The sequence below is a fragment of the Haemorhous mexicanus genome, chromosome 6 (assembly GCF_027477595.1).
Source record: "Haemorhous mexicanus isolate bHaeMex1 chromosome 6, bHaeMex1.pri, whole genome shotgun sequence".
Taxonomy (NCBI): domain Eukaryota; kingdom Metazoa; phylum Chordata; class Aves; order Passeriformes; family Fringillidae; genus Haemorhous; species Haemorhous mexicanus.
In genome coordinates, this window is record NC_082346.1 from 13,721,483 (window position 1) to 13,745,523 (window position 24,041).

A 24,041-nucleotide genomic window follows, 5' to 3' on the forward strand; every position below is an offset into this window, starting at 1 on the left:
TGAACGGGCTGCCACAGAGCATGCCGGTCTCCCTCACCCTAGATTCTCAAGAACGGTCAGAACAGACTCCTGTGCCATCTGACGCTGCTTGAGCAGGCAGTTCGGACCAGACGACCGGCTGTGGTCCCTTCCAGCCTGCCCCATGCCCTGATCCTGTGCCTGCGGAGGGAGCACAGCCCTTCCGGCGGTTCCCCCGGGGCACGGCCGTGACCACCCGCCATTGCCGCCCCCTCAGGCAGCTCCGGCGCGAGCGGCACTGCCAGCAGCAGCATGACGTCACCCCCGCGCGCAGGGCGCAGGCGCGGCGTTGCGGCGCGCGGCCGGGCCGCCCCCCCCGGGAGCGGCGGGGGCCGTTCCCAGAATGCCGCGCGGCGCCGCCCGCCCCGCGCCGCCATGGAGGCGGCGGGCGCAGCCGGAGATCCCGGCCCCGCCGCCGGCGCCGCCCGGCCCCGCTCCCGCTGAGCCCCGCGCGCCCCTCGCCCTGCAGCATGAGCGGCGGCGGCGGCGGCTCCTCCTCGGCACCCGGCCGCTTCGCCGACTACTTCGTCATCTGCGGGCTGGACACCGAGACGGGGCTGGAGCCGGACGAGCTCTCCGGTGAGTGGCCGGCGGCGCTGGGCGCGGGGACGGCGGGGTCCGGCCGCGCTGCCTCCCCGCACCGCTACCTCCCCGCTCCGCGGCCCCGGGCCGTGGGAGCCCGTGCCCCGCCGGGAGCCCGGGCGCTGCGGCTCCCCGGGCAGGCGGGAGCGCCCGGCCGGGCACGGAGCGGGCTCGGTTCAAGTGAGAGAACTCCCCGAAAGCCGGCCGGGCAGCGCCGTGGGACGGGCTGGGCAGAGCGCGCCCTGAGCGCTGCCGTCGCTTCTGGAGGTCTGAGCTCAGCGGCGATGTCCTGCGCTCCCTCCGGAGCCGGGTGCGTGTATCAACTCTAGCCAGGCGTCTGAGACTCACGGGCATTCTGAAATAATCGGATTTGGGAGAGAAAGCGAAAACCTTTTGCGGGTTCAGTGTTACCTTTTTTCGTAGCCCGGGATAAGAATTCTCTTGCAGAAGTATCCGAAAAGAAATCGGATTAGGAAGTGATTACTGTGCTGTTAGGTGAGAATGTTCACACCGCAACTAAACCATATCAATCTAGACCACACCACTGTGTCAAAGCAGTGTTTTTAAGGTTAAAGATCACTTCTGTGTTTTAGCAGCATCTCTCTTCAGCTTCAGTCTCATTGTACTGGCCTCAGTTAAATCGGAGTGTGGCTTAGCATCTCTAACAGTTCAAGAAAGGTGGAGGAATGTGGTGGTGAAAACCTGACCTAACATCAGCACCGATTTTGTGTATCTGGGCTCTGGACCTGACCGGTAGTACATTCTCTCACCCCCAGCCTTGTTTTTTTTTATTAGTTTTCTCTTATAAGGTGTCATGGTTTTTTTATGTTGATGCATTTAAGCTGTCCCTCACTAAATAAATGCTTGTTCCTGGTAGAGTGGAATTCATTCTTGCATTGAGTGAGCTCTTCTAAACTTTGGCTATTACAGAAACTCTTTTTTTTTTTTTTTGTTTAATGACTCCAAACAAAATTTCTCATCTGTCCCTCATGCTGAGCAGTACCTTACCCTAAGAGAATTCATGTTGAAGTGACTCTGGGCTGCAGTTTGAGGCTTGAGGAGTGAGTACAGCATAGCAGTCTGCTCTGCAATGGCACTGCAAATTACGGTATCAGTTTGATTCAAGAAATCTAAGAGAACAAAATGCAATGTAATTTCATTGAGAGATATGTGAGGGTTTCTTTTAATTAAATGGAGAATGAGCGAAGTTTATAGATCAAAAACAATTAGAAAGATGTTAATTTTGTGAGTAATTTACTGTAAATCTATTTGTGTAATGTGGTGCGAGGCACACTCAGTAATGCTCCCTGTTCTTGATAGGCACATGAATAATTCTCCGCACATAATTCAATTTAAAACCAACAGTGCATTACTTTGGGCTAGCTATCTAATAGTAAACTGGAAGATATAAGTGCCTTTTTAAAAACAGCCTGTCAGAGTGTGTGGGTCTGAAAGCTGGAGCATGCTGTTCTTTCTGTATTTGCTTTCCTGGTCAAGGACTGCACCTGTAGTATGTAGAACTGTAGTGTGTGATGTATCCTGGTCTCTGCTGTTCCACCATGGTGTTACCTGTGACGAGGTGTGGGGCTGGGGGGAGAAGAGGTTTTTGTGTTTATGGGGGAGACAGATTTTTACGTGATTTGAGGAAAGATTTTAAAAGAAGGTGGGGAGAAATTTCCGATAATATCACAGCATAAGGGCTAGGAATTCGGGTGTGTTTTCTTGAGTTTGTTGTGTTATTAATAATGCATGATAGTGTGACTGATAACGCTTTCAAACTGTGTCTTGGGCTATAGCCTCCTCCAGTGTCCACTGATAAAAATGGAGAGGCCTCTGTTATTTCAGTGGCTTTCGGATAAGGCTTGGAAACACTTTGTACTTCGTGGGAGCCTTTCTTGTTTGAATGAAAGGGTCATTGTGCGCTGGTTTTTTGCCCCCCCTCCCTCTGATTTCTGCGCTGCAAAACAGCTTCTGAATCCTGGTCCTGTTGAGACAATTGGCTCCATAAGTGCCCATTGTTGGGCCGGGGCCGGGCGCTCCCGCAGCCGCCGGGGCCGGGCACGGCGGGTCCCTGCGGGGCTCTCCTGCGCCAGGGCTCCGGAGCGGCACCGCATGATGTCATCCATCCATCCCTCCATCCGTCCGTCCGTCCGTCCATCCCTGCTCCCCTCCCCGCAGGCAGCGCCGCCTCCGGGATGCTGCCCGCACACTTTGTTCTCGGCAGGCTCACGGAGGGAGCAGTTCAGGTGTTCGGCCTTAATATGGGTGCTACAGCGTTCGCTGCAGGCTTGGAAATGAGCCGTAAGCTCAGGGACTGGTGCTTGCTCGAGTTACTTTGTTTGAAGAGACACCTCTGATGGCGTTTTCCCTTTGTATGTCGGAAGCTTACTGAATAGCACAGCTGTAATGCTTTTTCCTGAAAAAGTTGGCTGGCTGGTGGAAGAGGCTTAGAATATGTATATATGTTTATTTTCTTTTAATGCAATGAGAAATCCTGTATTTAGGACTTGTAGTTAGCACGGGTTAAAGATTCTCTATTGCTGGGGCTTTTTATCCCTGAATTCAATTCTGGGCACCCTTTCTTATTTTGCTGATTGTGTTCCCACTGGGTGACCTCTTAAAGGACACGGAAAATATCTGCTAGGTGATAGTAAAACAAAACAAAGCCCCCATCACTGGATGAAGCTTAAGCTCCAGTGTCAGCTGCTAAGCTGGGTGAGAGGGGAGCTGCGGTGTGTTTCCGTGTTTCCAGGTGGTGTTGATACACCAGAAGTGACCACAGAAATTCTTCATTACACTGCTGAGGTCTGTCACAGGTGAATTTCCTTCACAGAGCAAACCACAGAAGGGTTGAGGTTGGAAGGGACCTTTGGCACTTGTCAGGTCTCGGGCCAGTTGCCCAGGACAATGTCCAGGTGATTTTGGGTATCAACAGAAGTAGAGACTCCACAACATCCCACATCCTATGCCAGGGCTCAGTTACCTTACAGTGAAAAGCTGTGTCCTGATGGAACCTCTTGCATTGTGGTTTGTGCCCATTACCTCTGGCCCTGGCACCTTTGCACTCTCTGTTAGATATTTATATACATTGCTAACATTGTGCCCTGAGCTTTTCTGTTCTGCAGGCTAAACAGTCCCAGCTCTGTCAGCCTTTGCTCCTGTCCCTTATTCATGTTTGTGGCCCCTTGCTGCGCTCTGTGCACCATGTCCGTGTCTGCCCTGTGCTAAGGGGCACAGAACTGGGCACAGCACTCCAGCTGTGGCCCCTCCAGGGCAGGATCACCTCCCTCAGCCTGCTGGCAATGTTTTGGCTCAATGTTTTTTATGCACCCCAGGTACCATTGGCCTTCTTTGGAGCAAGGGCACATTGCTGGCCCTTGGTCATCTGGAAATGATGAAATACATCACCAAAAATCTACTGTATGTAATACAACATATTGCAATGTTGCAACATTGTGATAGGATTTCTTCATTCGGTTTGTATGACTGTGCCCTGGAAAGGTAATGAGAATGGAGTTGAGGCTCATCTTTCAGCTGAAGTCTTTTGTCTGTTGAGTTAGTCAGATGTGGTCTGAATGATGGTGGGAAACCTTGCACTAAATGGAACTGTTGGGATTTTAGTGGAAAAGAACATGGAACAGTAGGATTTTGTTTTCTTTTCCTCTTCTGTAATGTGTTGTTTTTAGCAATCACTTGTCAACAGAGTTTGTTTATTATGGAGTGGCAAAGCAAAACATTAACTTGCCATTGCCTTATATTTGTGTGAAATTGTGGTCTTGGGGTTGCTTTTACAAAATACAGAACTCAGATCTATGTATCTGGAACCCATGTTCTAATTAAAATCATCTGTTGAACATACCTTGGTAGTCTTGAATGTCATATCATAAGGATGATAATAGTTATTTCAGAAATAGCAGTGTTACAAAGGAGAAATATTGTAAAGTAAAAAAAAACGGCCTATGATCTTTGAAGAAAAGATTGGTGATTTAATAATAAGATTGGTTTTTTTTAAAAAAAAGAAGAGTAAAACCAATGACTACTCTGCCACCTGTATTTTCTTCCTGCCTTTCTTCCCAGTTTTGGTCCAAAAATTACTTTATTCAGTAGGTGGACTTGTGTTCCTTTGCTCAAGTCCTTATCATGGTGCTTTGAGTTTTTCTACCTGATCATGAGCTTCATCCTTTCAGGAGAATGAAAATAGTGGTAGGTGAAGCTCATTTGTCCAGGAAGAATCTCTCCTGTAAAGACCCTTCATGAGCCTTTTCAGAGTTCATATTAGGTCTGCTTTCACTCTCTTATATGATGATCAGATACAATTTTAATGGTTCTTCCTCTGTCATACCCTTTCTTTTGCATTTTCTTTTTAATGGTGTTGAAGCAAGATCTCTGCATGTAGATTCAGTAGCATAACGTGACTGGTTATGAGTGAGGCATCTCCGTGTTGCTACAGATTGCCACTTGATTACTCCTGGTTTGTGAAAAGATGATGATACCTGGTGTATAGTATTCACCTAGCTCCACTCAAAATTATTCTGACAGTCTCAGAGAAAGTGTTTCTCCTCACCAGGAAAACAGAAATGTTGTCTCACCTAATTTCTCTCTCTATAATTGAAGTGTCATTATTTTTCTGTTTTGTTGGCCTCAAATTTAAAATGACAGCTTATCTTTGTGCATTGTTAGGGGTTGTTTTAATGGAATTCTGTATTGATGTAAACTTAAAAAAAAAGAAAAGTGTGTGAAGACATGAAGGCATTGGCCACATATGTAAGCCAATAAATTGCTTAGTGGAATTAGTGTAGTAGTTCCATTCTGGTAGTCCATAAAGTAAGGCTCTTATCAGCACCTGGGTTCATTTCCAAGTTAAACACACTTAAATACTTCCAGGCTTTTATTTTGCTGCAAAGGTATTTGTAAGGGGTGGCTAAAGGGAAAGAGGAGGAAGAAGAAATGCAGACTTAGTTTAAATCAGCCAATATAATTTTCTGATTGACATTTGACTGTTTTGTAGTTTGTTCTGTTAGGAATTTTAATCTCAGAATTAAGGCATTTGGGGTTGGAGCCAGCTATGGTTTTTGCACTGGAGCCCTTCTGCAATACTGCTTTTTCCTTGAGTAAATATCATGGGGTAGATTGCTCTGCCTGTGCTGTGGTGGTAGCACCAACACTTGCTGCAGAAGTGAATTCCATTGGTGGGAACTATTGCTTGGTTTTACCAAAGGCTGAATTGTTCTGTGATTGTGGGGTTTTGTTTTTGGTTGATTTTTTTTCCCCTCCTCTTCCTCTCTTTGTGCATGTGGATGGTATCCATGCAAGCTTCCCACAGTTCCCACCGTTGCCTCTTCCCTTGGGGATTCATTCTGAGGCTGAAGGGGAGGTTTGCAGTTCCTTTGCTTCTCTGGGATTGCTGACAAGGTGTTCACCCTGTGGGAGGCCCCTGCAGTGGCCCCAAGGCTCACAGCACACCTGGTGTCACTCAGGTCACTGTGGACGGGCAGCAGATAGCAACAGCTTTTGGCTGGACTTACATGGGCACATGTGAAATGTTTTAATCCAGATAATACTTATTTCACTCTTCCCTACCCCCTCTATCTTTTCCCAAGAAGCTGGAGCTGTTTGCCATGTTTGAGTGCCAAAAAGGTCTTTTGTCTCTTTGGGAACTGAGGCAGACGTGCTAGGGTAGCTGATATGTGGAATAAAGAATGGCAGAGCTGATGTAAGGGGGAAGCAGCTGTACTCTGCTGAGCTGCATTTGAAGCCACAGTCTGTTGGTGATGTTTCTGTAATGCCAATCTTGTAGCTATCATATTTGGATTTTAGGTCAATTAAGCTGGGTCCTTTATGGAATAATCCCCTCAAAACCCTCAAAACTCTTCAGTCTTCCACCTTTCTGCATTCAGTTATAAATTTGGCTTACTTGGAAGGCTCTTTGGCAATGGGTGGGGGAGGAGAAAGGTTACAAGTTCTTGATTTGAGAATAAATTCAAGGTGCTAAAACAGTGTCTAAAGAACTAAAGTTTACAACTCTGTTTTTTAAGTCTTTTAAAAGTCTTAATTCCTATGGCTTTTAAAAAAGCCATAGGAATTTTAAAAAAGCCAGAGGAATTTCAACTTACTAAGGCAGGGCATACAAACATGGGTTCATTTGGCTTTCTGTCCATTAGGGGATTTTCGTTGCTAGTTTGTTTTTTCCTGTTGTATTTGGGGATTTTTGCAGTTTATTTTGCAATAGAGAGGCTACACAAAGAGCTCTTGAGTGAATTGGATGGGAAACACTGCCATTTAGCAAATAATAACTTTTTTCCCAATTCTACAAATTATTGATTCTGAGGTTACAAAACGCCACAACTGTTTTTCATCCACCTTTTTGACTTAGGGAAGTCCTAGTTGAGTGTTTTTGGTAATGAATTCTCATAGTTATCTTTTGAATTCCCACTAACCTGCAGGGCTCATGTAGCAGAAATGATGCCCATGAAGTGACAGTGTCAGAAGCAATTACTTACTGATGCACACTGTGCAGTAATTACTTTCTCAATTTCTTGACAACCATTTCAGATTTGTGGTTGGCAGTCAAGTTTGCAGCAAACTGGAATGCTGTCCCTGTGAGGCTTAAAACATTATTGCAGAGAGAAATTATCAAGCATTCCAGCACAAACTGATGAATGATGTAGAATTTACTTGGAGTGTTTCTGCTCAAGGCATGTTTCTTAGTCTTTCCAGGAAAATGCTACTCCACTTATGGTTTGATGGGCAGGAGCCCATTGGTTTCCAATTTTGCTGTAGAAGTGTAGAATATAGAGGGCTTTTTTTATTGTTTTTGGGGTTTTTTTTATCAGCCACAGTCAGGTACAATGTGTACATCTGAACTGAGTCGTTTACATATGGATACTAAAGCATTTTGAGAAAGAAACTTTATCTCATTTCGTGGCTAAGTGATCTAGAGACAAATAACATGGCAGGCAAAAGGAGCCTGTTCAGAGAAAGCAACATTTCAGTATCTGAAAAAATGTTGGTTTTACAGAAACAGATGCTCTTTCACATAGCTTCAGGTGAGTTTGGAAAAGTTTATTTTTTGCAGTATGAGCATAAACTTTTAGGAGCTTTTCTTGCTTGTTATTCCTCCTTAACTTGCTGCTTTCAGCAAGCTCCCTTGCCAGTTGTTGTTTCCTAATTTTGGCCCCCAAGCCCAGCAATGTCCTACTGAGCTGCCATTAGAGTTGCATTGGGGAAAGGATAAGTCCCTTAAGTCAACAAGGTTGGTGCCAGCATAAGGCTGTCATGTCCTTTCTGTCTCTTTTATGTGTGGGTTCTGGGAAATGTCAAGTAAGCTCCTTTTAAAATTGAAATGTGAAGTAACTCTTCAAAAGTTTTGCTGAAGACTGGTGAAATTTCTGTTTACCAGTATCTTGGTTGTTTCTCAGAATTCTTTTGGCAGAGATTTTATGGCAAAAGATTTTAAGGTGTTGTGGTCTCTCTTTCCTGTCCTTGCTGAGGTCTTTGTTTATGACCTGGACCACAGTGGTGATACACAGTTGTGAGTGGTTAACTTGGACCTGAGACTTCTGTTTTTAGGTCTTTGTTCTTCTTGTTCTACACAGATTTTCATGTTGAAAACATGAGTTTGTTGTTTGGTTTTTTTTTTTTAACCAAACATGAATTTTTTGAATTGGACAAGAAAGATGAGCTTGATAGGCTTATGTGTAACAGGGAGAGAGCTTAGGAGGCATGGATGGAGAGATGATAAGGAAGGATCCAGCCAGAGCAGAGATAAGCTTTGGGGTTTGTCATATCCATTGACCAAACCATCAGCACATCTGATTAATTTTCTGTGATTGGAAGTCACTCCTATCAAGCAACCTGAATTTCTTATAGGACACATTTTGTTTTATTCAGAAGGGGAGCAGTCCTTATTAAGGCAGGTTACTCTCAAAGTTTAGATAGTGAAGTGAAGCACACTGGACTGCATAGCTGATCTTTCTGACCTCTATATGTTTTTCTGACCTCTGTATGTTTTTGAAACCTGCTGAAAGACTTCACGTGTTCTTTAAAATACGTTTTTCCTTTTCAATGCAAAACCTCAGTGATATCCTGGAAATACTTGGTTGAGGGACTGCAAAAGTGCTTCAGTAAGATTTGATCCTTATTTTTTTACACAGATGTGTTTACATCAGTCCTTAGAGCCAGAGGGCTGTGGGAGCACAAAAAGTAGGAACATTTAAGTGGATGGGATGTGTCACTGTGAAAGGAGACCGTGGTTGTTGGGAAGAGTTGTTTGGAATGATCTGTGCTCAGGCTTTCCTGAAGAGTCCCTCTGGATCTGCCAGTCTTAGGGGGGCATGAGGAGAACAGCTGGTTTCTATATTAAATATGCTTAAAATATGCTTGTCTCCACTTCTGTTACATATTTTTAGTGCATGTGAAAGAATTTGGTTCTATTCTGAAGGTAAGCCACCCTTTCTCTTTCTTAGTGTCTTCTGTTGCACATATTGCTCATCTATTGTGTAATGGAAATAGTGTGTCCCTCCTGACCCCTGTGGCTGTGAACACGCCTTTCATTGAAATTCTGAGGCCTGCCTCTGTTGTTTAGTTGGAAACAGACCTAAATATCTTTCTGTAAGTCTTTTTGCTTGGGCTAGAACAGAAAAGTGGTTTAGTAAAACAATTCTGGTTTTTGAAAATTTCTGCTTAACAGTCTTGATTAAAATACATTTTATTTTATATTGTCCATCTGCCTTCCTGTATTACATACAAAAGAGTACAAGAAGAAAACCTATAGGGAAAAAAAATCTTTAGGATGTTTTTAACGATGCAAGCTGAGGACTATTTTAAAAGCTGCTTTAGATTCTTGTTGGTTTCTTCTGCCACTACCCTGTCCTGCCACTTCCTTGTCCCACCTCTTCCCGCCTTCCTTGCAGCAGGAGCAGAACAATAAAAACAAAAGCTTTTGGTTTCCTGACCTTACAGTCACAGAATGCAGATGACCTCAGCTGTTTTTCTGTGGTGCTTTAAATTCATTGTTGCAGCATTTGAAACGATTCCCGGGTGTGTATGGCAACATGTTTTGTTATCAACTAGATGAATGCTGGGACTTAAATGATGAATGGGTATCTATTAACTCCTAGATTTTCATTTGCCATGAAGGGCTTGGAAGAATTTACCTATCAAAGGAATAAACGATTATTTGTATCAGGCAGAGTTTACACTGAATTTCCAGTTAGCAAAATGACCTCTTTTTTTATTTATTTCATTTCACAGTGAGTTTGTGTTGTGATTTTTGAAACATTGCTTTTCCTGACTTTCAGAAAGCAAAAGAAAATGGGAAGACAACAGGACCTTTAACAGTCAACAGATTAGGGTTAACTCTCTTTTTTTGTCTCTGACTTTTTTAAAGTCTGCAGTAGGAGGAATTTTACTGTCAGTTGAATGTTCAAAGGAGTATGTTCTCCTTGGATTGGGATAAGGGATTGTTACAAGCAACTATGGGTTCCCTAGATGACAAACAGGAAAAAAATCAGAGCCTTTTATGACTGGTTATGTTCTTTGTCTTTTCCCTACTCCCTCTAAAGCAAGTCCTTCACCTTTCCCAGAGGAAGGATGGCACTCCATCCACATGCATTTCACCTGCCCTTGACACCTATACCTGTGTGTTTGTAGCTCATCCTTGCACCTTTGTTTTAGAAAGGCAGGCAGCGAAGTTGCTTTACCATCAAGGTTTTCTGAGAGGGAAAGTGGAACAGTAACTTTTGTAATGAAGGTTCTAGAGGAAGTTCCAGCTGTGTTAGATGTGTTACAAATCCAGTGGGGTGGAGGCTGCTACAGACAGTGGCTGAAACACCTGATTCTGGTTGCTTCAGTTCTGCAGTGAAATGAAAGTGACCCTGAAGGTTTTTCTCATGGATAATTTAACCTGCTTTAAAAAGTGTTCAAGTCCCAACTCCAGTACCAAATTAAGTGGTCTAATTCAGCTTGTGCTTTGCCAGGTGGTCTTGCCAATGGGGGCAGGGGGATAGGGAGTGTGGGACAGAGGGTTTATGTGTTTCAGGATAAAAGGGAAGAATTCTTCTTTGTGTGTATCTGAGCAAGAGGATTGCTGGAGAAGGGAGTCCTCTCTAATGAGAAATACGTGCAGCTCTGTTTAAGGAGGAGGAACTGGAAGGAAGGAAGCAAATCATAATCTGAAAGCGTTTGTCTATTGATGGAGTGGCTCTTTGCTTACAGACTTGGCAGCTGCAGCTTTTCTTGAATCATGGTTTTTATTCCAAGAATTCTTGTATAATGAATTTCTTACCTTAGTTTGCCAGACTTTGAATGTTTATTTCCTGCATTTTAGAGAGGTGCTCTTTTTTCTCTAGTTACATATGGTTTAATATTTGTTAAAGAAGGAATCAGAGAATTTTTCTGTTTTAAAAGTAAAACTTGGCTAATTCTTACTGTATTAATAGCTCTCTGTGTATGTATTGAAAGGATTTTTCTTTAGTATTATAAGAGGGTGTCCTGAAAAATCAGAATGGTGGTGTTCTTCAGAAGGTTGGCCTAGTTTTTTTTTTTTTTTTGTTTTGTTTTGTTTTGTTTCTTGTATGATTTTCAAAGGTTAGATTGAATCAGCAGATTTCCATTTCATTTCACATCTATTATGGCATTATGGTTCAGGCCATATAATTTAATTACTTGTTTGATTATCCCAGTTTTCTCTTAAGACTTGAAAATAGAATATTTCACCATTTTTGTTGGCAAGTTAAAATAGGGCAAGTCTTATTTTTAACCAAACTCTTTTGCCTTTAATTTTAAGAGACTGATTCTTGGCTTGACTGTCTTTGCACCCCTTCATGCATCTGAAGCACCTGTATTTGCTTTCACAGTGTAGCCAGGCCAGATGCTGGTCATGTGTCAGTCTGAGTAACCAAGAAGTCCTCACATCTCTCAGTGTATGTACCATCTCTTTCCCCCAGTGCCTCCCTCTCCCCAGATTGCCTTTATTTACTCCATACTTTCATCTTTTCTAGATTGTGGGCTCCAGAAGTGTGTGCACTCTGTTTTGCCAGTCAACTATTTTTATTTAGACTTGGACCATGAATTTTAGAGCTGAAGTAATTTTATGTTTGGTAAACATAATTATTTGCAGTAGTATCTGTAGCCTTATTTTGTGTACTGAGGGTGTTTGCTGGCTGAAATGGGAATCCTATTGCTGTTTATGCTGGTTTTGGATTAGCTTCATTCTAAGTGTTACTTTTATCTTTGGAACTAAGGCAAATTGTATCTTTGGAAACCTTTTTTTTCTTTTCATTAGGTGCTTTGACAGGTATGGTTTTGCTCTTAAAAAGTTCTCACCCAAAACCCAAGAAAGAGGAAGGACATTTTGAAAATAATCTATGATGGCCTTTTCACTGAAGTATGGCTTTGTACTTTATAGCATTTTTTAATTTGAAGCAGGGTAGAATTAGGCTGTTCCATGAATGGCGTTTGTAGTTCAGGTGCTGTTCAAATCCCCTTGTTGTCTGACTTTTGCCTTGCAGCCCTCAGTTGTGAAAACCTCTGCTCTTTGTCTGTCATGGTCAGCTGGGTCTCCAGTCCCCCACCCTGCAGGAGCTGGGAGGGTTCCCACCATTACCAGATTCTTTGAGCTGTGCTGCAGAAATTGCAGAGCTTGAGGGTGTGGCTTTAGGGTCTGTAGGTCTTCTCTAAATCCATTTGCTCTGAATTCTCTGTGCTGAGTAGTACAGGAAAGCTGCCCTAAGTGTATGGCTCATAATTTCTGTTGCTGGTACAAATTCTCATTGTTCTTATTCATTTGTTAATTACAGCAATATGACTGTTTCATGTTGAAGCTGTTTTATATTTAGTTCAAGACATTCATTTTAGTGACAGCAGAAATTGATAGAGTCTCTGTGTGCTAAAAGATTCCAGTAAGTGTCTTTATGTGGAAAATATAAAGTTAATGTTTTAATTGCATACTGTCTAAGAATTTTTTATTTGAAGATGTCACATATACAATAAATATACACTGAGACAGAATGAATTGAATTAATAGCAGGCTATATCACAGGAATTTAAAGAAAGAAGCTGCCTGGCTGGGTGGAAGCAGCAAACCACTTAATCAGAACCAGTCAAGCTTTCTGGATCTTTGTTCTGTAATTATTTTGAGCAGATGAGTGGACTCAGTGAACAACCAAAGGTGGCAGTATTAATGATGCCTTAAAATCAGTCTTGCCACCACCATTTAGTTTGTTTTTGGGGCACTTTTTCTGGTAACTAGGGTAACCTCTTCTGACTTGCCCTCTATTGTCATAGAGGGAAAATTGAGCTGGTGTACGTCTGAGATAGCTGCTCAAAGATGTTTTTCCTTGCTGAAATGCAGGGAGAAGTTCCTATACAGTTCTTAGTCTTTCATAAGTTTTAGAGTTGCAGCACTGCAGTCGCTTTCTAAATATTAAAGCCAAATGGTAAATTGACAGCATGTTCAAAAGGCCATGACTCAGTTTAACAAAGGCTTTATTTGCAAAGTATCCTTGCCTTTTTTTTGAACAAGTTTTCCCTTTCTCATTAAGATCAACTTAAGCCACTGTTCTATTATGTAAATGAAAACTTTTCATGGCAGTGCAGGATTTACAGAGAAGAACAATTTGAGATATTGAAGACAAAAAAATCCAGGGTTAAAAACATTCTTACAAAGAAGCAAGCTAGTCAGCAGGGAAATTTGAATTGTTAGAATCATGTACAAGTGTTCTTGGAAATTTGCATTAGAAATTTCTGAGCAATTCGTGTGGAAACATGTTACTTCTATGCAAGGTCATAAAAAGGTGAATCTGCAACTTGTGTAACCTAACCATTTTTCTTATTACTGTATTGGGAAGACCCTTTTTTCTCCCCTTTCTTTTCCCGAAGAGGAATACAGAAGGCAGTGAATCATATTTTTCTCTGGGTAAATCAGGAAAGAGCTAAAATTAGACCTTCAGAGTTCATTCTTTTTATTCCCGCTCAAAGCTGAGGAAAGCTTGGTAGATGGCATTTGCAGGTTTTGAATTGAATGTTTTAATTTTAGTTTATGGAACTTTTTTTTTCGTTGTTATAATCTTACAAAAAAGTCATATCCATTGATATGGATAGCTTCATGCAGATTGATGCAGAGACTTCCAAAGCAATGCTGTCCTGCCTAGATTGGAAACTCCACGAGTTTGAAAGTCCTAATTGTCATCAAACCAAGACACAGACACTGCTGTCCACTGCTCACAGCTGGAGCAGCAAGAGAACTTGCACAGGTAAGAAGGGGGAGCAGCATCAAAATGAGAGCCAGGGAGGTTTCCAGCATACCCTACAAATCTCTGTGGTGACGTGGCTCATGCTCAGTGTTAGGTGACTCAGGAAAGGACTGATAAAATTAGGTGTACTTGTTAGTTCAGCGTAGGATACTTTCAGTGCATGCATTAGCTGCTCTAATGTGCTGTGTAATGTAATTACAAAGTCCAAATTACAGATACGTAGGCCAGCATAATTTCAGATGGTGTAAATGAAGTTAGAACTGAAAGCCCATCATGGTTCCATACATTGCAAACAGGTTTAGGTGGCTGTTAGAGCAGCGGTGTGAGCTGCCCCGCAGCTGTGAAAAGGGGCTGGTTTGAGCTGGATCTTCCAAATAAATGTCATGTGTTTCAACTCTCTGGTCATCCTGAGCAGGTTTCTAGTTTGCTTTATGCACAAAATTCAGTCCATCAGGTTCAGTTTACTGAAAAGATGTGAGAGGGAGGTGTTGGAGAATTACCTGCCTCTGATGTGGGATTTAATCCTGTTGGTGTTGAGCGTCCCCCACTGTGGTCTGAGCCCCAGGAAGAGCCAGGCCAAGCCTGCAGTCTCAGACATCCCTCAGCCAAGGAGACTTCCTCAGAGGCTGTGTCTAGCTGGTGACTTCCCTTTTGATAAGCAAGCTGGCTCTAATAACTTAAGTCTTTCATGCATGTCTTCTCAAATTACACGGTGGTGTGGTTTAAGCCAGCCCCACACAGCCTCTCCCTCCCTTCCTGTGGGAAGGGTGAGGGAATCAGAAGTGTAAAAGTGGGAAAACTCTCAGGTCAGGATAAAAACAACTTAATGAGTAAAGCAAAGCAAAAGAGCAATTATTCACCACCAGCCCTGGGCAGGCAGGTGCTCAGCCATCTCCAGGACAGCAGGGATCTATCATGTTTAATGGGGAGGGTTGATAAAGCGTGAAAAATGGGAGAGGAAGCAAAGGGCATTACCAGACCTGGGTGATGGTGGCTGGTGTTGAAAAATCTATTTATTACCTGGCATGGCAGGAGCCAGCAGGTAGCAAGCTGGGCCTCAGGAGGAGGGCTGGCTTCAGGAGCTAGCAGGTATTAGAGCTCTAGCACGTTTTCTTCAGCTCACCAGTTTCACAGCCCCTGTGTCTGCGGTTTACTTTGTGCTTCCCTCCTGTTTTGGGGGATCACCATGAGCTAATTAAGCTGTTTGTATGGCTGAACTGGATTAGTGAAATGTTAATCTTTGTTAACCCCTTTTTTATTCTCTATTTGTTGATTTTTAATCCACGTTGTTTCACTGATCCTATTTTGAGTGGGATGACACAGGGAGTGTTTTTTTCCCAATGACAAAGAAATTCTGAGATGCTCTGTTTCACTGTCATTCCCCTGCTGGGTGCAGTGCCAGGGCTGCACTAAACTGGTGCTTGTAGATTTGTACTGTGCCTGGTTAAATTATATTTCTTTATGCTTTCATGACAGTGTTTACATTGCAAAATGCAGTGGGGTCCTTACTGTTTTGAAGGTTTTATGTTGGCCTGAAACTTCCTGAAGTATTGCTGGGTGTTTTTGGATTTCATATGTTGTTTGATGTTTCTTGACAAATAATCTTATAGTTGTAGCTGTTTGATCACTGATTCTGATTTAAGTCCAAGGTAGTTGTAACTTTGCAGTGTGTGGGACATTTTGCATCTTGATTTTTGTAGAGCTTTTCCTCTGATATAACAAACACCTGAGGGGTAATTGTGTATATGGTGTTTGAAAGACCTCTTTAGTCTTCAGCAGGCAATACCATGTTCCATTAAAAACCCCCAAAGTTTTCCTTTTGCATGGAATGTGTATAAAAGAAAGAAATTATTTATAGATAAATAATTTCTAAGGACCTCTTGACTGTAACTTGGATAAGGAAAGTCCTTTCTAGCCATTACTTCTGCTAAGGGAGAGAAACTATGTAAAAAGCGTGATATGAGGATAGCAGTCCTTTGATAGTTGTGAAGTGTGGGGGGGACTTGTTCTCTATCTCAACTTAAGGGATACATCATATTTTGGCCAGTTCATCTCCTCTTATGCCTTCATTTTCTTAGTTGTAGAACACAACTGTCCATTTCTGCTGGTGGGTTAGTCTCTTGCATTTGCTAAAATTGCTCTTCACTCTTTATCAAAACCATTTCAATTATTATTGAATAAATCAACTAACTGAAGGAAACCAAGATTAGCTCAGTTGGTTAGAGCATGGTGCTGATAACATGAAGGTTGTGGCTTGTTCCCTGTATGTATTTGAGTTGGACTCAATGGTCCTTGTGGGTCCCTTCCAACTCAGAATATCCTTTTAATTCTGTCACTCTGTAATTCACACAGAGACAGATCTCGAAACCTTGAGTTATTTTTGCTGCTGGAGATGTGCTGCAGTTGGTGCTTTGCTGTAGCAGGTTGTCTCTGTTTGAGGCTGACCATAAATTTAGAAATTTAGGGTTAATTGCTTTTTGCCTCTGGATGTAAGTAAATATTGTTTGTGGATTTTTCCCCTCCCCACTGCTGCTGTCTGTTCTGTGGCAATCACTCGAGAGGAGAGAAGGGGGAGCCCAGGCAAAGAAAATAGTGGTGCTCAGGTTCCCTTTCCTTGTAATGGCAAGAAAACAGAGTGTCCAGTGTCCTGGAGTTGCACAGATCACCTGGGCTGAACTTCCCCACGTTGCTGAGCTGTCCCTTGACGCTGCCTGCCTTGTTTTTTTGAATCAGTATCTTTGGGAGCCAGCACGGCCCAGTAGTTTGTGGTATTCCAAGCATGAAGGCTCTCCCAAAACAGCTGGCTGGGGATGGGAGACTGTGCTGCTGTGGAAGGGCAGAGGAGCATCCTGCAGAGCTGGCAGCAGCATTCCAGCAGGGCAGCCTGGAGAGGAGAGGAGAGCAGGGTGCTGCTGGGGCACTCTGGCAGCAGCAGTGTCTGTGCAACAGCTGAGTGCCTTGATGGATGGCAGCAGGGCCCGTCAGGGTTGCCTTATGTTTCTGTCTGAATCAGGCCTCAGTGGTTTCCAGAAATCAATTTTAGTCCTTTCATTAAATTACAGACAGACTCCAGCTCTAAAAAATTTAAGAGTGTGTTGGTGAGAATGTCTCTTGGGAGGAGATGGTGCAAGGCTTCTTTCAATAGGTGAACATCCATTCAGTGTTTGTTAGGGTTTGGGATTTTTTTTTAATCGTAAGGAAGCAGCATCATGTATTTTGCAGTGTTACTACTCTTAATGAAAAGGTCTTCAGATCACAGATCTTGAATTTCAAAATGTATAGCCTTGCACATAGGTGGACTCAGTGATTGTGCTGTGTGGTTTCCAAGTTCAGGAGAAAATTTGGCCTTCGTGTATTTTCTCTCCTCTACGTATGTGGAAGATAAAAAAAACCAGCCAAGGAACAAAACAGCTTAGTACATGTCTGAGGTTTTTCCTCAATTATCTAAAAGTTGACATTACATCATCTGCACAGATGTAAATATAGAAAACAGTAGGTGTGTTAAATCTCCTGACATACTTTTAAAAGCTTTTTACAGAGGACTGACTTCACTTGAGTGGATGTTTGTGTCAGTAGAGATGTGGCATTATGTCCATTTTTCTTTCTGGGAGATTGAAAGTTTCTTTAAATTCTTGTTTTCATCTTTTATGGTTGTTTTTGCTGTGGAAATGCTGTTATCTTTTCTGTCTTTAGCTCTACTCTTTCATAAGATGGTTATATTTCAGTGAAGTTGTGTCTTGGTTATTCCTAACTATTCCTCTCTGTGCTTCAGATTTTCCCAAATATGCTTTTTTTTTTTCCTGAACAATGATATTATTGAATGATATGGTTGAGCAGATTAATAAATAATCTAGCTGTGTGGTTTTGTATGAAAATTAGCTGGGCTGTTGTTTTTTCAGACAAATAATAAAAGCAATGCCTCCTTCAATTTCAGTGCTAAAACCCAGAGAATTAGCAAAATAGGTGTGAATATTTTGGGTATTGCAAGACCTGTCCCAGGTCCTGATTCAAGTTCCCTGAGATTATATTTAAGTCTTAGTTAAAGAAAATCCACAGTTACCAGGCTTCTCAGTTGTCAAAGGTCTCATTAAGCATTCACTGGAAATTCTGTTTGCTTTGGTGTAATGTGTTTGTTAGGCTCTGGATCGTGCAGAGACAGTGCTGCAGCCATCTCTGTCTATGGCTACTTAGTGCAAGTAAGTGTTGTGCCAAATAAAGATTCTAACTTGGCTTTGAAATTGAACTTTAAATATTACTCTAGGCGTACAAAACAAACCAAACCAATTCTGAAATCAATTTCTATTGCCTTGTAATTGCTGCATGTAAGAAAATAAGAGAGGAGTTGGAGTGTGTTTTCTCTTTTGCAGGTGTTGCTGAAATAGTTCCATTTATTTAAAGCAGATGATTTCATGCAATTGTGCCTGATTGTTAGTGCAGCTGTCAACAGCTGCCTGCTCATTTGGCTAATTACATTCTAGTAATATAGCTAAGCTTATTTTAAGATATGCAGTTGTATGTTTTTGGTTTTTTTTAAAGAACTTTTCACACTCAGAATATTTACTGCAGAAAGTTCTGTGCTATCACAATGAGCTGTCATTGCTCTAGAGGAAATTTAAGAGATTCTACACAAGGCTTTCAGCCAATCTAGTGTATGGATAGCACCTGTGGGAAGCTGGACCATGCCACTTAAATTCATACACTTCTAAAGGCCTTGAAATGGTCTTGTCCTTGGGGTCAGTTTCATCATCTGCTCTATAGGAATATTTTGTAGTTAAAATGTGAAACTTCAGTTTCACAAGCAGCTTGTTCCTGCTGCATCAGTGTTCTGGTTGAGTGTACAGGAACAGTGAGCTTTCTTACATACTGATTGTCTCCTTCTAGAAATATGTAGGTAAAATGAGAAATTTATCTAAGTTGTATATGTAGAAAAAGCATATAAGGGGAGTAGACTGTCCTGCATGCTAATTCTGGATATTTGTGTGTTTTTTACTGGTATGTGTTAGCGACGTGATCACGGTCAACAGTATGAAATGTATAATGCAGTGTTGTTTTTATTTGTTATATAGCTTTATGCCAGTATATACAGGCCTCTAAAACCCGAGATGGTGGCAGCCGTTTCATTTCAAGTGCAACAGAAGGTAAAGGAAAAAGTGTGGGGAAAAAGAAAGCACTTTGTTCATCTGATACTCTATCTTCGTGGACGTTTATGTGGTTCTTAACCTTCTAACCTTCTAGACTCTTCCTTCACAGCTAACTTCTTGCAATAGATGGTGGTAATCTTTTTTTCCTGAGTCTCGAAAATGAAATTAAGAGTTCTCATGATGTCACTTCTATGTCTATCTGAAAGTTGCATCATCTTTGCATTTTGTCTATTTGTGCTTTTCTTCAGTAACAACGTTGCGCTGAAACTGAAGCTTTTGCTGTGTTTTAACAAGAATCTGAAATATCTGAAGAGTGGCTTAGAGAATTGCTGTCATGACCACAATCTCAAGATTGCCACACTTAAGGAAAAGCACAGATACTTAGCGACACAGAAGTGTTACAAAGCCAATCCTTGCTAATATCTGCAGTCTGACTATATGCTAACGAGCTGTCTGCATTTTCTGTTTCTCTTAAAAGGAATGTGTCCTTAATTCACTTACCCTCGAGTCTACCTGCTGATGTCCTGCTTTTTGGCCTTGTTAGTGCTTAAAAAGGGAATGAAAGATTTACTTGTGCGTTTTTCTTTCATCTGCAGGGGAAAACTTTGAACAGACTCCGTTAAGACGCACATTTAAATCCAAAGTTCTTGCTCGCTATCCTGAGAATGTTGAATGGAATCCTTTTGACCAGGATGCAGTGGGAATGGTCAGTATCACTTCATGGCTTTTGGGGTTTTTTTTGTTACATTCTAGAGAATTAGTAGAGAAATAAATTAGTCTGCAATTAATAAATCTTTTTTTGTGCATGATTTTTCCATTTAATAGAATGTAGTGTATCTTAATTTAGAAAAAATATAATAGTTTTTCCTCTCAGATTTCTGGTCTTGGTGACCAGAAAAATACTTTCCTTTATGTGGGTTTGAATTTTATTATTTTACTCATAAAAAAATATGAGGCTGGTAACAAAATAGCAATACGTTTCAACAGAAATTGCATGAGGCCCTTTTGATACATTCCTTTTGTTTTTCTGATTTATACTCATACCACTGTATTGTGCAGAAATGTTACACTTAATAGAATTTCAAGTGAAATGTGATGGCAGCCTGTGGATTTTAAATCCCATTTTCACCAATGCTTCTGCAGGCAGGGGGAGAGAAGAGCGTTTTTTAATGGATGTTGTCACCCCTCCTCTTTTTTGTAGCTGTGTATGCCTAAAGGGCTTGCTTTCAAGACACAAGCAGATTGCAGAGAACCGCAGTTCCACTCGTTCATTATCACTCGTGAAGATGGCTCGCGGACATTTGGATTTTCTCTCACGTTCTTTGAGGAGGTCACTAGCAAACAGATCTGCAGTGCAATGCAGACCCTGTATCACATGCACAATGCTGAATATGACATTCTTCACACCCCTCCCAGCAATGACAAGGAGAGCTGCAGCAGCACTGGGGACTGCAATGGCACCTCTGTCTCAAAGCTACAGCGGTTTAACTCCTATGACATCAGCAGAGACACTCTCTATGTCTCAAAGTGCATTTGTCTGATTACTCCAATGTCTTTCATGAAAGCTTGTAAGAAAGTTCTGGAACAGCTTCACCAAGCAGTGACTTCACCTCAGCCACCGCCGCTACCTTTAGAAAGCTACATCTACAATATTCTCTATGAGGTTCCCCTCCCTCCAGCAGGAAGGTCATTGAAATTTTCAGGTGTTTATGGACCAATTATCTGCCAGAGGCCAAGCACCAATGAACTACCATTGTTTGATTTTCCTGTTAAAGAAGTTTTTGAATTGCTTGGAGTAGAAAATGTGGTTCAGCTCTTTACCTGTGCCCTTTTGGAGTTTCAGATACTGCTTTATTCACAGCGTGAGTACTTGGGTTTTGTTTTCTTATCTTGGAGTTGTGCTGGCACAGGGTCTTACTGTGTCTTGAATGGTAAAAACACCACAAACAGCAGAATAGCTGCATTAAAGTGGCGTGAGCATGCTACTGCAGTCTGACTGATCTATGTGCAGGTCTTCAAGTAAAGAAAAGCACTTTAAGGAGAGTGTTGCATTGGCTCCTGCTGTTAGACACCTAAACTTAAAACTGGCTTTTCACATAATCTCCTCTATTTGTGGTTTGGCTGACCCCTTTATTGTTGGCTCTGGAACTGTGCTACTGGATAGAGCAGTTTGCCTTTTCCATGTTCCTGCCTAGCTGCTCAGCTGAATTCCCTGCCATCTCTGCAGAACTAGCCATGCATTTTGAAACAATACACAGTTAATTATATCCACATCTGGTTCTGAAGAAGAGGTAATTATGCAAATAGAGTTTTCTCTTGGAGTACCCAAAGTCACATTTCAGTTGTTACTTTGAAAGATAAGTACCTGAAAAAAGTTTTGACTGAGCTCAAATCCCAAATCTCCATGAAGGCCTTGAAACAGTTATAGCTCTGAAGGCACAGAGCTAGGCTTGCTTTGAAGAGGATGGGCAGCAAGTGAGCTGAAATAGCATGTTTATCAATTAGTGAGTAGTGTGGGAGTGGTATGTATTTTCTGTGTTGAAATTTGTGGATACTGGCCTTCTTACTCCACATCCTGTTGCTCTAACACAGACTATGTGGAATTATGCCAAAAGATAATTTCTCTGCTTTTTTTTTTGGCCCAAGCTAACATTAGTCCAGACTCACCCATTCAGAATGGTGTGGTTTAAGCAGACAGCCTGCATTTTGAACACTACTTTCTAGTAATGGTTGGGAAACCTAAAAGACCCCAAGACAAATTCAGGGCTAGTCCCTGGTGTTGAAATTTGTTTTCAGTGCTTACTTCCCTTGAAATAGGTAGAACACAAATGGTAACTATTTCCAAAATTATTACCGACATTTATCAGCAACCTTCTCCAAGCATGAAATACAGATTTTGTGTTGTGTATTAAGATCTGTGCATAGACTAAAGCCAAGGATGGATCTGTGTGTACAATCAGGGTGATTAAAAGTCTGTAATGGCAGCAGGGTGTTAGCTTACAGTTGTATCATTGTATAGACACTGCGAACTGCAAGAGAAAAACTGCACAGTAATTCACATGCAGTCAAAAAAACTTACTGAACTGTGTAGTGGTTACTCTCTTGGATTTAAAAAACGAATGGCTCTGCTCATTGTTCATAGCAAATCTAGAAATACTTGTCTAGCAGACAAGCTTCTTCTGTGGTTTCTCCTGAAATGGATTAGGCATTGATATGTTTGAGATTTAGGGAGAGTTTCTGTGGATACCTGTGTCCCACCAGTGGAGGATTCAAACATCAGCACCCTTCATGAGGAAGGGTATGGTGGTGTTGGCTCTGGAGGTGTCTGAGGTTCCTGTGGTGGCTTGGAAGCTCCACGTGTGCATCACCATGTGGGAGCAGTGCTCCTGGAGCTCCCTCCAGGCCATCCCCTTGTGAGTGCTCTGTTGTTCCAGCCTGGAGCTCAGCTCACTTCTGGGCTAGCCTGCTGTGTTCTGGCTTCTCTTTCCAAGCCCTTTTAATAGGTTCAGCTTTAAGTCTTGGGCCCTTTCCAGGTGTCTGATCAGTGGCTAATTAAAGAAGCTTAAAATAGCCCTGGAACACTTGAGTTTCTTGTTTGCAGGCTCAGACATTTGCAGTTCAGAGGGATGAGGGATCAGTTAGGACAGTTTCTGTCCACTCTTTCCCTGCCTCACCCCAAGCTTTGGCTGAGCTGGGCTGTATTGTACATTTTATGGAGGTGTCTTGTCTCTCTGTCAAGTTCTCACCTTAATTTTTGGTTGAAAAGTCTTCTTTCAGTAGAAAAATAATTTTAGTTAATTGTTTGCTGTCTTCTGAGCTGGTGAACTGGCTGCAGCAGTGCCTTCTCAGTAATAGTAGGCAATTTATTTTTTGAAACATAGCTTCTCTTAAGGACTTTCTGAGGGATTTAATCCCTCTGCTTTTGTTTGTTTGTTTGTTTTGTTTTTGTTTGTTTGCCTCTGTTATTCTTTTCAACTGTATTATGCTCCTAATATATTCTGCTCTTTCTTCAGTATGGTTGAGTAACATCTGTTTTTTGCTGTTTGTAAAACAGGAAATATTCAATGGAGGTACAGGTGATTGTGCACTCAGTTCTAAGTGGAATCAGGAATTGCTTTACTTTTGTAAAGGCTTGTTCATGTTCTTGCATACACACCAGTGTGAGGTCTAGGTTGTCCTTCAGAGTCTAAATACTGAGTTTTTAAATGTCTTTTGGGTTTGTTCAATCTCTTGGTGCTCAGACCCATGACAGATGAGGTGCCTGAGAAAACTTCTTGTTCTCCTAGGTCAGGTGAGATTTATGATACTCATTGGGTGGATTTAGATTTAGAACAGTACATGTCAGGATTAGCAGATTTGTAAGATTTACTTGGAAAAATACTCCAAAAACAAACACACACAAAATAATGAAGGACCACCAAAATAAAAACCAAACCCCAAACCTCTTGGAGGTCTGGTGGAACTAGATGATTTTGAGGTCCCTTCCAGCCCAAACCTTTTCATAATTATATGTTTCTATGAATTTTTTGCCAAGTGCAATTCTTTTGGAAACTAATTATTTTAGTGTTTTAAGTTTCAGTCAGTCCTTGGAGTAGGAGTAACTTCACTTGGCAGTGAAAGTGTTTTGGTTTAAGATTCCTTTGACATGTTTCTGACTCAATGCTTCTGGAAATTCTTCTTTTGTCCCACTACGTTGGCACAGCCTTGTGTATTTTGGATTGCTGTGAGCCAAGTGGAGGCAATGAATGCCTCAATTGGATTGTCCTCTTGAGAGACCTGTCTACCATTTGGAAAAGTGCCAGAGGCCTGGAAGAGAGGGAGGAATTTGAGGATGCTGCTAGTGCTGAGCCAGGGCTGAGGGACTCTGGAAAGAGTCAGTGGTGCTGGAGGCCTGTGGGAAGTGCCCTTGCCAGATATTCTGTGGGAGCTGGTTTGCATTCCTGCAATTTCTGTTGCTCTTGTAACTGTGAAATAGACTTATTCTTTATCTCAGAGAGCACCTAGAGCTCTTCTGAAAAGAGTGTACTGAGTTAAGACAGCTGTGAAA

The 24,041-nt window shown here is 42.1% G+C and overlaps 1 protein-coding gene across 3 annotated transcripts in view; it reads left to right on the forward strand.

Annotated features, from left to right (window-relative positions):
- Nucleotides 1-438: 438 nt before the first annotated feature.
- DENND5A (DENN domain containing 5A) overlaps nucleotides 439-24,041 on the forward strand; it is a 62,425-nt gene continuing 38,822 nt past the window's right edge. For all 3 annotated transcript variants that reach the window (XM_059848870.1, XM_059848868.1, XM_059848869.1), the window contains exons 1-4: nucleotides 439-597; nucleotides 18,920-18,991; nucleotides 19,591-19,700; nucleotides 20,196-20,856. In XM_059848870.1, coding sequence (XP_059704853.1) covers nucleotides 489-597; nucleotides 18,920-18,991; nucleotides 19,591-19,700; nucleotides 20,196-20,856 — 952 coding nt within the window. In that variant the 5' untranslated portion in view covers nucleotides 439-488. The remainder of the gene's footprint in view (nucleotides 598-18,919; nucleotides 18,992-19,590; nucleotides 19,701-20,195; nucleotides 20,857-24,041) is intronic.